Consider the following 13,954-nt stretch of genomic DNA (forward strand, 5'->3'; position numbering starts at 1 on the left):
ATTTAAAAATATGAACAAGCTCTATATCATTTATCTTTTCTATGATGCTAAGACATTTCAAAAACGTTAATTCCTTTTTACGTTTATGTCACTGAAGGGCAAAATGAGAAAAAAGATGACCCACCAACTCGATTTTTTTTTTACCAGTTAAAGGAAATTTTTAATTCAGTTGAGTATTTGTAACTTAGTACTTAAAAACTTTATGCCTAATAAATCTTAATTTTTAATAAAGAAATTTATCACATTCTTTCCTTTTCAATTTAGAATTACAAAATTACATCCTGGGACCTTTTGAACTAAACTGGATGGGGTTAGACTGAGGTCACACTGTATTTTCTATTCCCTGGAGACCACGTAGTAGTTCCATAGGCTGCCATTAGATAGCAGCACAGTACACACCATCAGTTATGTCTCTCACAGTCTCTCCTGTTAAGGTTGGAATTATCTCATTTACACACACACACACACACACACACACACACACACACACACACACACAGAAAGAGAGAGAGAGAGATTCTAATTCAATTAGTGCAGTCAGCAACTCCAGAAAAGAGTAATTCAATTAGTGCATTGTGGAGCTCTACAGTACCTCTAAACAGATGTTCACCATCTTCAGGAACTGGAGCTAGGTTTAAAATACCTGTGCCACTCTGATATGCCACTGCATTGTATCATTTGTCAAAGTGCTTACATATGCTTTTCTGGCTTCAAAGAAAAGATGAGGAAACAAACCCAGGCTAAGTTCCTAGAAATTTTTCCATCATTCACAAAAAAGAAGTATACGCAATCTTAGGCAGTAAATTACATTATTTAAATTGTGTTCAAAACAAGACGTGTCTACACTGTATTCTGACTGATTACACTTTTTTTTTTTGAGACAGTCTCATTCTGTCGCCCAGGCTGCAGTGCAGTGGGCGTGATCTCAGCTCACTGCAATCTCCGCCTCCCAGGTTCAAGCGATTCGTGTGCCTCAGCCTTCCAAGTAGCTGGGATTACAGGCATGTACCACCGCGCCTGGCTAATTTTTTGGATTTTTAGTAGAGACTGGGTTTCACCATGCTGCCCAAGCTGGTCTCAAATTCATGAGCTCAGGCAATCCGCCTGCCTCAGCCTCCCAAAGTGCTGGGATTATAGGCATGAGCCACCATGCCTGGCCAAGAAAAAACTTTCTAGTAGAACCAACAAAGTAAAAGCAAGATGCTTCAAGAAGTTCGATTCACCAATAATGGTGGTGATCAGGGAGAGATTAGATGACTCCCTTCCAAACACATTTCATAAAGGATTTCTATATTACGAGACATATGTGACTAGATGGCCTCTGATGTCTGGTCCAATGCTGAAATTCTATGGTTCTATGAATACACTGATGTTTGCTCATGAGGCAAGCCTGGAGTTTAAATAATAAAGCTAATCATTAATTGTGAAGGTGTGGCTGTAAAAAGCCCATAAGCTGTGAGGCATTTTCACTGTATTGATGCATAATACACCAAGAAGAAATTTTGTAGTTTCTTTGTACTAGATTTAGAAAACTCCATAAAAGCACATTTCAGTCTCATTTCTTAAACACTTGCATTCCTCTTATTCTTCTAAGACTGCAAAAAATGGTTTGTTTTCATTCATCCTGTAGAAATCAGCCAATGAGAAATCAATTTCTACAAGAATGATTTTTGAAAACTCCCCCACTGAGTCAAGACAGTGGGTTTTCATAGCTTAAATGCAAATCTACATCAATGTTTATGCTTTAAAAATTCAGAGCAATACTTAAAAACAACAATCACTAGTTCTTAATATCCCTCCTTTTGGTATTACTTTCTGAGCATAATATTTTTAAGTAAGGACAAAGATCTGGCTACAAAGGAGCAGGACTTATATTTTACAAGTATTATCTTCTCTCTTTCTAGCATGACCTCAAAGCAGGAATTACCAACACCATTTTTCCAGTGCATTTCACTGGACTGATGCAGAACAGCTCTTGCTTTTCACATTTTCAGAGGAGAGGGCTAAGCTAAATAGTTGCCTTTTTTTTTTCTTTTTTGGATGGAGTCTCACTCTGTCAACCCAGGCTGGAGTGTAGTGATATGATTTCAGCTCACTGCAACCACCACCTCCAAGGCTTAGGCGATCCTTCCACCTCAGCCTCCCGAGTAGCTGGGACCACAGACCGGCACCACCACAACTGGCTAATTTTTTGTTTTTGGTAAAGATGGGGTTTCACCATGTTTCCCAGGCTGGTCTCGAACTTCTGAGCTCAAGTGATCCACCCACCTCAGCCTCCCAAAGTATTGAGATTATAGGTATGAGCCACAGTGCCCAGCCACTGAGGAACTTTCAATACAAACTCTTTTCCATACTCCAGAAGAACTGCAAAAGGCCATTCATTCTCAGTTAAAACTTTACTTGTAAATTCGATGCCCCAAAAGGGATGAAAATGAAAGCATATATCAATAGTGCTTCCTTAGAAGAAAAACGTTTTTTAAAAATATATGTTTTAAGATGTATTGTAATTTATAAACTCCTACTCACAGCTTGAAAAAAAAGATGTAATTTAAAACATAATAGAAAATCATTTTGTTACTACAAAATATTTTCCAAGAAATATATGGTGGCTTTTACAAGGAAGATTTTCTATTCATTTGGCATAAGCTGGACTAATATAAGCATAATGTTTCTTCCATATTACCTAATGAACTTTCTTACTATAAATACACACTTTCCACATTAAAAAATATTTTTCTTCCCAAAATTTTAAAGTCTTCTATAATTTGACCACTTGTTAAAGACACTGGATAATAAGAGCAATAAATAAAATAGCTGGGTGAATTTTGATTGGCCTGGCAATACTGCCATAGAGTAGGCTATCAGTTTAACAAACTATGTCACTGCATCTCTTTACCCAATACCACCTTCCCAACTTCCTGCCTCCACAAAAACAGAACTGGGACCTAACCTGATTCTTCCTTACAATAGGGTGTTCCATAAATTCCACTATTAATAATATACTAACCCATCTTTATCTCCTTTGCCCCACAGCCTGCATTTATTTTCCAGTGTTAAGTTTGTTTGGCTCCATCAGCATCACTTCTCTTTAACACTGTCCCTTTTCACGCATTTAAGGCAACTACTTCCAACCCTATCAATGAAAGCAGACAAATGGGGGAGAAAGGAATGAACTGCAAACACCTCAAACAAGAAAGGTTGCTTAAAAAACCAAGTGTCACATCCTGACAGTTCAATATTTCATAGCCAATACAAGGAATGTGCAACGATACTGCAACTTTAAATCTTTTCTTCCTATGTCAGTCTCTCTTTCTCTCATTGTAATGCCAAAGGGAACAGCAATCAGAGTGGAGATGTTCAACGTGATAGAGGTCAGGACACCATTGGATCAACGTACCAGAAACACGACCTTGTTTATTTTTTTTCCACAGTATTATTGTTTACAGGGTGCTTTGCTCGTGTACCTTGTGGTTCTTAGCTAAAAGACGAAATTACAGCCCAGGATGAAGCACTCAGGCACACATCCAATTTGTGTTTCCATCTCAGAAAACAAAAAGCTTCTAAGGCCCTCAGGCTGCCATTCAAACTTGGAGGCTGACATTTTTAACAGCATGAACCAGAGACTGGCAGAGAGAATGATCTAATGCATTTCTGACTTGTCAATCAAAGATCTCACCTCTGCTGTCTTGTAAACAGTTGGGGACCATCTAACTACATTCATAAACCTAGGGAGAGCTTACTGCCAGCTGGGGTGCTGTAGGCACATGCTCTGGCTTCTATTCACCAAAATCATGATTCAGTTTTATAATCTCACTGTAAATAGTCCATAGGCACATTTCCAGGACTACTGGAATTGAACCAGAGTAGGGAATACAAAAGAGATTTTGGTCAAATATTGTGTTATTTTCTTTTTTTTGTTTGTTTGTTTGTTTGTTTGTAGACAGAGTCTCACTCTGTTGCCCAGGCTGGAGTGCAGTGGCGTGATCTCAGCTCACTGCAACCTCTGCCTCCCGGGTTCAAGCAATTCTCTGCCTCAGCCTCCCGAGTAGCTGGAATTACAGGCGCCCACCACCACACCCGGCTAATTTTTTTTTTTGTATGTTTAGTAGAGATGGGGTTTCACCATCTTGGCCAGGCTGGTCTCAAACTCCTGACCTCGTGATCCACCCGCCTTGGCCTCCCAAAGTGCTGGGATTACAGGTGTGAGCCACTGCGTCTGGCCTACTGTGTTATTTTCAAGCTGCTGGAATCCTGTACTCATTTTATCCTCATTTTACCAATTCTCCCCAAAAGATTGCACTGTGCTGCAGTTGAAATGCTTAAAAAAAATGACCTGCTTTTTAAAAATCTAGGGGAAATATACTAATATTATATTACAAATCTCCCTTGTAGTTTATTACCAGTAACAAAACAAGTACTTCCCCCAAACAATGGCTCATATAAAGGGTAGAAACTACAATGAACAGCAGCAACTATATTTTGGTAAAACTAATTATGTACTTTCTTTTAAATAGAAAACTTAAATTCATATACAAAAGCTTTGTACTTACTAATTTGACATAATGTAGTATATATGTATGTGTATGTGTGAGACATAAAAACATAAAATTACTTACATTGCCAATGAGAAGACCTTTTTTTTTTTTTTTTTTTTTTTTTGGACAGAGTCTCGCTCTGTCGCCCAGGCTGGAGTGCAGTGGCACGATCTCGGCTCACTGCAAGCTCCGCCTCCTGGGTTCATGTCATTCTCCTGCCTCAGCCTCCCGAGGAGCTGGGACTACAGGCGCCCGCCACCATGCCTGGCTAATTTTTGTATTTTTAGTAGAGACGGGGTTTCACCGCATTAGCCAGGATGGTCTCGATCTCCTGACTTTGTGATCCGCCCGCCTCGGCCTCCCAAAGTGCTGGGATTAGAGGCGTGAGAAGACTTATATTGCTATTCTTTCCCTTCTGTATATGACCATCTAATCCAACACACGTAAAAAGTTAGACCCAATCAGGAATTTTCTGTTAAAGAATTTGGTACGAAAATGAATACTCCTTTTCTTCATGTCAATTTTACAGGGCACAGAATTCCATGCATGCTCTGGGTACAGATCCTCTGACTAGTTTAAGAGAGAGAAGATAAAGATCAGGGAAGACTTTAATTCTAGCTCAGCTTAAGCTGAATCTTGAAGATTAGGTAGACAAAGGCAGAGAGTGGGTAAGGGACAATAGGTGTTTGTGGAGGGGTTTTTCAGGTAAGCAGAACGGTATATGCAAAGATACAGATATATAAAAGAACACTGCACCTTTGGGGAACTGCAAAATTTGAAATGACTAACAATTACATGAGAGGGAGGTGGTGGTCAGATATAAGCCAAATTCAAACTCTGTTCAATTCAAAAACATGTGAGCAGCTATCTGAGATAAACAGTGACCAAAATCAGTATTACCAGATGATGAATGTAGAATTTGAGCAATATGATATAGGTGAAATTCAGAAATTACTAGTATCATTGAAATGGTAATCTCTGGGAGGACATTTAAAATCCTTCCTTCTTTCTACTTCTCTGTATTTTCTACAATTAATATTAAATGTTTTAATTGTATATCTCATAATTTAATTAAATGGTAATAAAAGTACTTAAAAACGAAACCATTATTTGGGCATGTGTGTGTGTGCACGCACAGGCACACGTGGATGGATAAGTCATTCCAGTTAAAAGGACACTAATATGTTAATTTAGCAATAATTATCTTAAAGTGGAAGGCATATGGGTGATACTCTTGTTTACATATTTACCAAATAATGTACATATTCCATAATAAACAATAATTCATTTTATTAGGGGAACAAAAAATTTCTGCACAAATAAACAAATAAAAAACATGTTTGATTTGTCATTCCTTGCAAACCCCTAAGGTGAGGGGTGTAGCTGGGATAAATACAAGTCAAATGTTAACATATACACAAAAAATAACTACATTTATTATACAGAAATTGTGCTACACTGAAATTATTCATATACAATAGAGGGGGTATCAGCTACAGAATGAGAAGCATTTCTGTCACAGGATAATTTTCCTTATGGTATTGTTTTGTAATAGAACTTGAATGTTAATGTATATTCAATTCGATAATCCATATTCCTCTAAAATCTCAAATGTAAAATTAAGTTTTCCATAGATATAAAATGAATAATGCTTAATTTTCCTAGTATTGTTCCATTTTACCATTTCACTTTGTACATGGTAAAATTCAGTAGAATTGTAAGCATTCTTAAGTAATAAAATATAACACCTCTCCTGAATTGAATACAATTTCAACCTTTGACATGGAACCCTAGCTAATGTTAAAATATCATGTTTCACTTAGCTCAAGATTTTCCTAAAATTACTAGTTATACTTGATACCTAAAGTATTCTAGGGCCATATAAATCTATCTATCTATCTATCTATCTATCTATCTATCTATCTATCTATCATCTATCTATCTATCTATCTATCTATCTATCTATCTATCTATCTATCTATATTTTTTAAATTGAAACAGGGTCTCACTCTGTCACCCAGGCTGGAATGCAGTGGCGCAATCATGGCTCACTGCAGCCTTGACCTCCCACCTTGGCCTTCCAGATAGCTGGGACAGGTGAGTACCACCACACCCAGCTAATTTTTTGTAGAGACAGGGTCTCACTATGTTGCCCAGGCTGGTCTCGAACTCCTGGGCTCAAGTGATTCGCCAGCCCTGGCCTTCCAAAGTGCTGAGATTACAAGTGCGCATTACCGTGCCTGGGCCCTTACTTATATTCTTACAGTCAGAATTTCATTTCTCTTCTCTTTCAATATCTAAAGCAAAATAAAGAATTTTAATGACTCAGCTATTTTTAATTACTTGAACTCTATTGCTCATTCTCATTTAATATTATAGATTATACGATCACCATTTGCTGGGGATGAGCAAATGATTCCATCAAATATATCTACTGGTAATCAACAGAAACCTTCTAATCACTCATACACTTTCCAGGATAAATCAATGGAATGATGAAAATAAAAATATCTTCAAACTAAACATATCCCGATAGAATTTATTCTAACAACTTTTTTCAGCATCTTCCCTGTCACTAGTTTTCAAACCATCTCAATGCTGTGGTTTCAATTTGAGCTACTAGGAGTAATCCAACAAATTCAGCAATGACTCCATAGCTCCTCCTTCTTATTGCTGTAAGAATTTTGACTTAAGATGCTTCAAACTTACTAAAAGAATCCAATGATTAAAAAAAAAAAGCCATGAAGCCATTATATTAAATGAGACATTTCCTTAAACATATTTGTCAGTATTAGTAAAAATGGGTGTTCCTACTGTGACAACCACTTTGAAGAATTGCTTGACTGTCTCTTTTAAAGTTAAAAATACACTTACTCTATGACCCAACAAATTCTATTCTTAGATATGTACCTAAGAGAAATAAAAATACATGCCAAAAAAGACTTATACGAAACTGTTTATAGTAGCTTTATTCATAATAGGCCAAAATTGGAAACAATCCAAATACCTATCAATAAATGAATGGATAAACAAATTGTGGTGTACTAACATAATGAAATATATTTGACAATAAAAGAGAACTACTGATATACGCAACATGGATAAATCTTAAAAACATCATACTGATTGAAAGAAAACAGACACAAAGAATGTATACTATATGACGGCATTTATATGAAGTTCAAGAATAGGCAACACTAATTCTTGGTGACAAATCAGAACAGTAATTGCATATGGGGGATGGGTACAGACTGGACAGGAGTATGAGGACACTCTCTCAGATTATGAAACTGTTGTGTATCTTGAAATTGAAGGTTACACAAAAGTATACATTTGTCAAAACTCACCTAAGAATACACTTATGATCTATGTATCTCACTGTATGTAAATTTTACCTAAATAAAAATCTAAGTAAATAATTTACCTAAACAAAAATCTAGGTAAATAAAACCTAAACCAGAAGGATGCAAATGCACTAAGACTGCTGCAATTCCAGTAGGTGGGCACAGAAGATACTAGATTCAAATCCAGTTTCTGCCTATTAGTCAACTAGCATTATCAAGCACCTGTGTGTGCTGAACCTGACATAGAACAAATTATTGAATTGATAGGATAAAACCAGTACATAAGCCCATTTTTGCTACATAAGACATAATAATAATCTTGTTGAGGCCGGGTGCAGTGGCTCATGCCAGTAATCCCAGCACTTTAGGAGGCTGAGGTGGGCAGATCACCTGAAGACAAGAGTTTAAGAACACCCTGGCCAACATGGCTGAAACCCCGTCCCTACTAAAAATGCAAATTTAGTAGAGATGGGGTTTCAGCCATGTTGGTCAGGCTGTTCTTAAGCAGTGGTTTTTCACAGGCACTATATCCCTGAACTCCTGGGCTTAAGCAATTCTCCCGCCTCAGCTTCCCGAGTAGCTGGGACCACAGGCATGCACTACTGTACCTGGTTCCTGCTCATTTTTCAGAAGTGTCTTTTGAAAAGCAGAATTTTTAAACAGTGATGAATCCAATTTATCAGTTATTTCTTTTATGGTTCATATTTTTTGTGTCTTAGCTAAGAAATCTCTGCCTAACCCAAAGTCACAATGATTATTTTTGCCACATTTTCTATTAGTTTTATACATTTTAACTCCAATTTAGGTCTATGATCCATTTCAAATTAATTTATGTATATCGTGCAGTATAACCGTTGAAGTTCATTGTTTTGCACAAGGATATCCAATTGTTCCAGCATACTTTGTTGAAAAAAACTGAGACCAATGGATTTTAATACAATAACAGAGGAAGTTCATTGACAAGGCTTCAGATACTATACTGCAACTAATCTTCAAGAAACTGCAACTACCTGAAAATGGTATTAAAATATCTTTCCCTTTCAAACTATATACCTATGCCAGGCCAGATATTACTCATAAATGTCAACCAAAATAACAAACCACAATAGATTGAGTGCAGAAGCAGACACGAGAATCCAGCTGTCTTTTCTTAATCCAGACATTAAAGAGATTCATAAAAATGTAATATACTAGTCTTAATTTTTTTTGAAAAATATACTTTTCATAAAAATGTTATTTGCATTATATGCCACAGGTTTATTATAGTCTTTAGGTGAATTAAAGCATATTTAAATTTTTTTCTTAATTCCTATTACAAATATAGTGAATATCAATAGATATAAGCCATATAAACAAAAGCACCTTGGGGTCCTCAATAATTTTTTAACAATTTAAAGATCCTGGGTCCAAAACCAAGCTGCCATCATCTCTCTCTTCAACTACTGAAATTATCCTTTTTATAGCCAGAGTAACGTATCTAAATGCATCTTCTTATAGCCAGAGTAATGCAAATCAGATCAGGTAAAACTTGTGCTTAAATCCTTTCAGTGACTTACTGTTCTTAGAATCAAGACTAAACTACATACTTTGAATGGCCCATAAGACCAGAGTGATCAAGCTTCCCAGTCTTTTCTCACTCTACTCTTCCCTTTCTCCTTATTCTCTGAAACAACAGTCTTGTTTTCAGTAGGGTCCTTAAATGTACCAAGCCTCACTGGCTCTTGGGGCCTTTGCACTGACTCTTCCTCAGGCCTGAAATGTCCTCCTTCTCCTCCATTCCTCCCTGTTATCGAGCTAATTCCTATTCATCCTTCAGCTCTTAAACATTGATTACCTGATCTTCTTTACCTCAAACTTCAGGTTAGATTGGGTCCCCCTTTTATATATTCTTACAGCTCCTTGAACATTCCCTTCCTAGAATTTATCAGCTTGGGAGATTACACTTTCAGAAGTATGTGATTTAATAGCTCTCAATCATTTCACAAAATAGAAATATAATAAACATCTATATATGTATGTAAAGTATTCAACACAATGTTGCCAAATACCCAAGATCAATAGTTCTCATCAGATTCCCAAAGAGATCCATGACTCCTGTGTAGTGAAGAATTACTCTTCTTTCACCAAAGAAAGGAATGGCCTTTGCTTTTGGCTACTGGAAAGCGGTCTCTGGGCCCCTGGAACTTCTTGTCTGGTGAGAGTATCTCTGCTTGCCTGAGAGATTTAGCGACTGGACAAAATGTGATTCATGTTGGGGGCACTAAACCATACCTATAAGTTTCAACACCAGGAAGAAATAAGAGACTAGAGGTCAGCCATGTGAGTAGTATGTGATAGAGCCCCAGTGAATACCTGGACACCAAAGGCTCAGGTGAATTTCATGGTTGGTAATACTCTGTGAGTATTGTCACACACTGTGGCTGGGAGGCAGTAATGCCATCCATGACTCCATGGGGACAGGATGACTGGAAGTTCTACAATTGGATCCTTCCCAGATTCTGCCCTGTGTGTCTCTTCTTTTGGCTAACTTTAACCTGTGTCCTTTGCCTGTAATAAACTGTGAATATAATTGTTTTCAGTGAGTTCTAAGTCCTTTATAGCAAGTTATCAAACCTAAGAGTGGTTGTGGGGGCCTCTAAACATGAAACTAGTTTCTGAAGTAGGAGCAGCCTTTTAGGCACTACAATTCCCTCAGACTTGGCAGATTGCCTAAACTAACTGCAACCCTGAAAAGGTTAAAAAAAAAAAAAAAACCAACAAACTAGATTATGGATTCTTCAATGGCAGAACCTTGTCAGTATGATATGTAGTTAAAAATACAAGATATAGCCAAGTGCAGTGGCTCACATCTGTAATCCCAGCACTTTGGGAGGCTGAGGCAGGCAGATCACTTGAGCTGGAGAGTTCGATACCAGCCTGGACAACATGGTGAAACCCTGTCTCTACAAAAAAAATACAAAAATGAGCCAAGTGTGATCGTGTGCCTGTAGTCTCAGCTACCTGGAAGTTTGAGGTGGGAGGATAACTAGAGCCCAGTAGGCAGAGGTTGCTGTGAGCCAAGATTGTGCCACTGCACTCTAGCCTAGACAACAGAGCAAGACTGTCTCAAAAAAAAAAAAAAAAAAAAGATATTTCACTTTGAAATAAATAAGCAGTCTCAGGATATCAATTACTCTCCAATAATAGCAATAATGTTTATAATGATCATGATAAAAAGCAGCAACCATCACTGCATGCCCTTACTACAGTATCTATTTACAGATAAGGAAATAAGTTCAGGATCATACCACTAGTGACAAAGACAGTATTCAAGACTTGATTGAGCTAATTTTAGAACCTGCATGCTTTACTATATTGTATCTCACAGTATAAGCCAAGGAAGTTTAATATTAAATTTTGTAAAAGAAAACTGAAAATCTTAAGATATTAAATTTTGTAAAGGAAAAATGAAAATCTCCAGCTTTATGATCACTAAATAGTATCATTAAAAATTAACAACTCTTAGCACAGGTTAGGAATGTGGAAAACCTAAGTTCCCCTCTTTTAGCTAAAATTTAGTCACAAGCATTCTAACACAGCCTATCTTTGAAATTCTTCTAAACAGATATGAACAACAGGTTAAAAGCAGGCAAATATTAATACAAAAACTAATTTGTTGTGTATTACTATAAAATGCTAAACACAAATTCTAAATACCTGAGGTATGTAGATAAAAGCCAAGAAAACAATCATGTATGGTACCCTAATCTATAAGCAATGACCACCAAACTCTTTCATATGTTTTCGTCTACAATTTTCCATATTATTTCTCTATAAGTTTCTCGCACATCCTGGAACTGACATCCTGGCCTCTAAGAAAGGTTGAGGGGTCTGTGTGCAGTGGTTCTTGCCTGTAATCCCAGCACTATGGGAGGCCGAGGTGGGTGGATTACCTGAGGTCAGGAGTTCGAGACCAGCCTGGCCAACATGGCGAAACCCCATCTCTACTAAAAATACAAAAATTAGCCAGGCGTGGTGGCGCATAGCTGTAATCCCAACTACTCAGGAGGCTGAGGCAGGAGAATTGCTTGAATCCGGGAGGTGGAGGTTGCAGTGAGCTGAGATCACGCCACTGCACTCCAGACTGCGCCATGAAGCAAGACTCTGTCTCAAAAAAAAAAAAAAAAAGAAAGAAAGAAAGGCTGAGGGGAACTGGAATCTGTTAATTCATGAAACACTAGCTAGACTGTCTCAAGGTGAATACTGTACTTAAAGGTCTCAAAGGTTTTTCCACCTAGAAATTAGAAACGTTAATGAAGATATAAATAAAACTGGTTATAAAAAATATATACTTAGTAGTATAATTACCAGGAGATACTCTGAAGAGAGCACTTTATACTTTGAGTAATCATTTTAAAAAAAAATAAGAAAATGTTCAGGAAACTGATTGTAATTAATTGATTGATTATACTAATTGGCTTTATGTAGGTCCAGAGCAAATATTACATATTGAACTGCTATTTATTGAGATTACTTTAAAATTTACTGTCATACTTCTACTTGATCTGAAAGCCAACAGTCAAGCTGTACTATGTCAATTTTTGTAACCAATCATGATGAAAATGTCTTAAGAGTGGTTCAGTCTGGATCTACATTATAAACTAATCATTAAAGGAGTACTGAGTGATGTGAGATACAGGCAATATGAAGGAGAAAAGATGAATATAAGTAAAGCATGGGAAAGGAGGAGGCACATACTAATGAATTAGACACATACACTAATGCCCGCAAATAACCCACAGAGACAGAGAAAGTACCTGGAAAGCTGTGAGTGCGCCAGTCCCTGGGTTATACAGGCATCGCAGCGAAGGCATGCTGTCCGCCAGGCTGGAGCAGCCCAGCCACAGAGACCTGGGCATAGAGCACTGCAGAGAGAGGACAACTATGAGATGGGACAGTATGAGACAGGATGGCACAGATTACAGGAATTTTTAAGGCTTGGCTGAATGCAATATTCCAGTTGCAGCTGACCTTTATGATAGAAACATCTTTAAGAAACACACTACTTACTGGTTTTAACCCCAGAGAGAAACCCAAAAGGGGCAGTAGTGGCCAAAAGGCAAGGAGGTAAAAAAAAGAAGTTATCATTCAAAAAACCAAACATTTAGTCAAAAAAATTTTGTCCCTATTCTTCTATGTATCAGTCTAAAGGAAATCTACTTCTCAATCCAGTTCATCAATTATTTTCCTCTACGCACCTCAACTCAGCTCCCATAAACTCACCACAGGGTGTAATACTGTGCAGACTAAGCAGAAAGAGGAGGAGTTCACGGAAACATTACAGTATTAGGAATGGTAAATTAGAAAACAAAACACCACAGTTAAGAGGGTTTTTTTTTTTTTTTTTTTAGAAGGAAAAGAAAAAGTATTGTATCCCTATGGCTTTGACAGCAACAAACTCTGCACAGTTTGCATATGTTTTATGTATCTTGTTAGTCTGCTATTCATTAACCAAAATGCACAGTTACCATAGCAGCTGCCTCTTCATCTTTCCAGATGGATTGGGGTCTGTGGGGGGTGGCGGGTGTAAGGCGGGGAGAAGAAACAACCCAAACAGAAGGGAAAACAACAACAAAGAGAGACAGGGACACACAGAGAGAGAAAGGAGACAGAGAGAGAAAGGAGACAGAGAAAGGAGAGAGAGAGAGAGAAGAAGAAAAAGAAGGAGGAGGAGGAGGGGGAGGGAGGAGGAAGGGGGGGGGGGGGAGGAAGAGGAAGTGGAAGAGGAAGAGGAAGAAGAAGAGACACCTAGAAAGCTGTTGGTATTAAAACCTTCTAAACAAACAAACAAAAAAATACCTAAGAATGTACATATATATAATATAGTATATTCAGTGGTCAAAAAAGGTAGAAATTACACATTTCTAGTAGCTCTAAGTAACTGACATTAGTATTATTGCACCTATAGCTTTGTAAGAAACCATACTTTTCAAAACTATTTTTACATTCTTCATGTTTCTCTAAAAGTATCCCAGGATGAAGTTTTATCCATCAACTTGAGTGCTATTACAGTCTAACAATAACTAAAAAACTAAA

At 37.4% G+C, this 13,954-nt stretch overlaps 1 protein-coding gene across 8 annotated transcripts in view; it reads right to left on the reverse strand.

Annotated features, from left to right (window-relative positions):
• BTRC (beta-transducin repeat containing E3 ubiquitin protein ligase) overlaps window positions 1–13,954 on the reverse strand; it is a 225,697-nt gene that overhangs the window by 137,272 nt on the left and 74,471 nt on the right. For 3 of the 8 annotated variants that reach the window (XM_032179735.2, XM_058436076.1, XM_032179744.2), the window contains exon 2: window positions 12,676–12,783. The exons of 2 other annotated variants lie outside the window; for them this stretch is intronic. In XM_032179735.2, the coding sequence (XP_032035626.1) occupies window positions 12,676–12,783 (108 nt within the window). Of the gene's footprint in view, window positions 1–3,007; window positions 3,134–12,675; window positions 12,784–13,954 lie in introns of all 8 variants that reach the window. 3 more of the 8 variants (XM_058436077.1, XM_058436078.1, XM_032179763.2) reach the window with 2 other exon arrangements.

This window comes from Hylobates moloch, unplaced genomic scaffold, assembly GCF_009828535.3.
Source record: "Hylobates moloch isolate HMO894 unplaced genomic scaffold, HMol_V3 SCAFFOLD_3, whole genome shotgun sequence".
NCBI lineage: Eukaryota > Metazoa > Chordata > Mammalia > Primates > Hylobatidae > Hylobates > Hylobates moloch.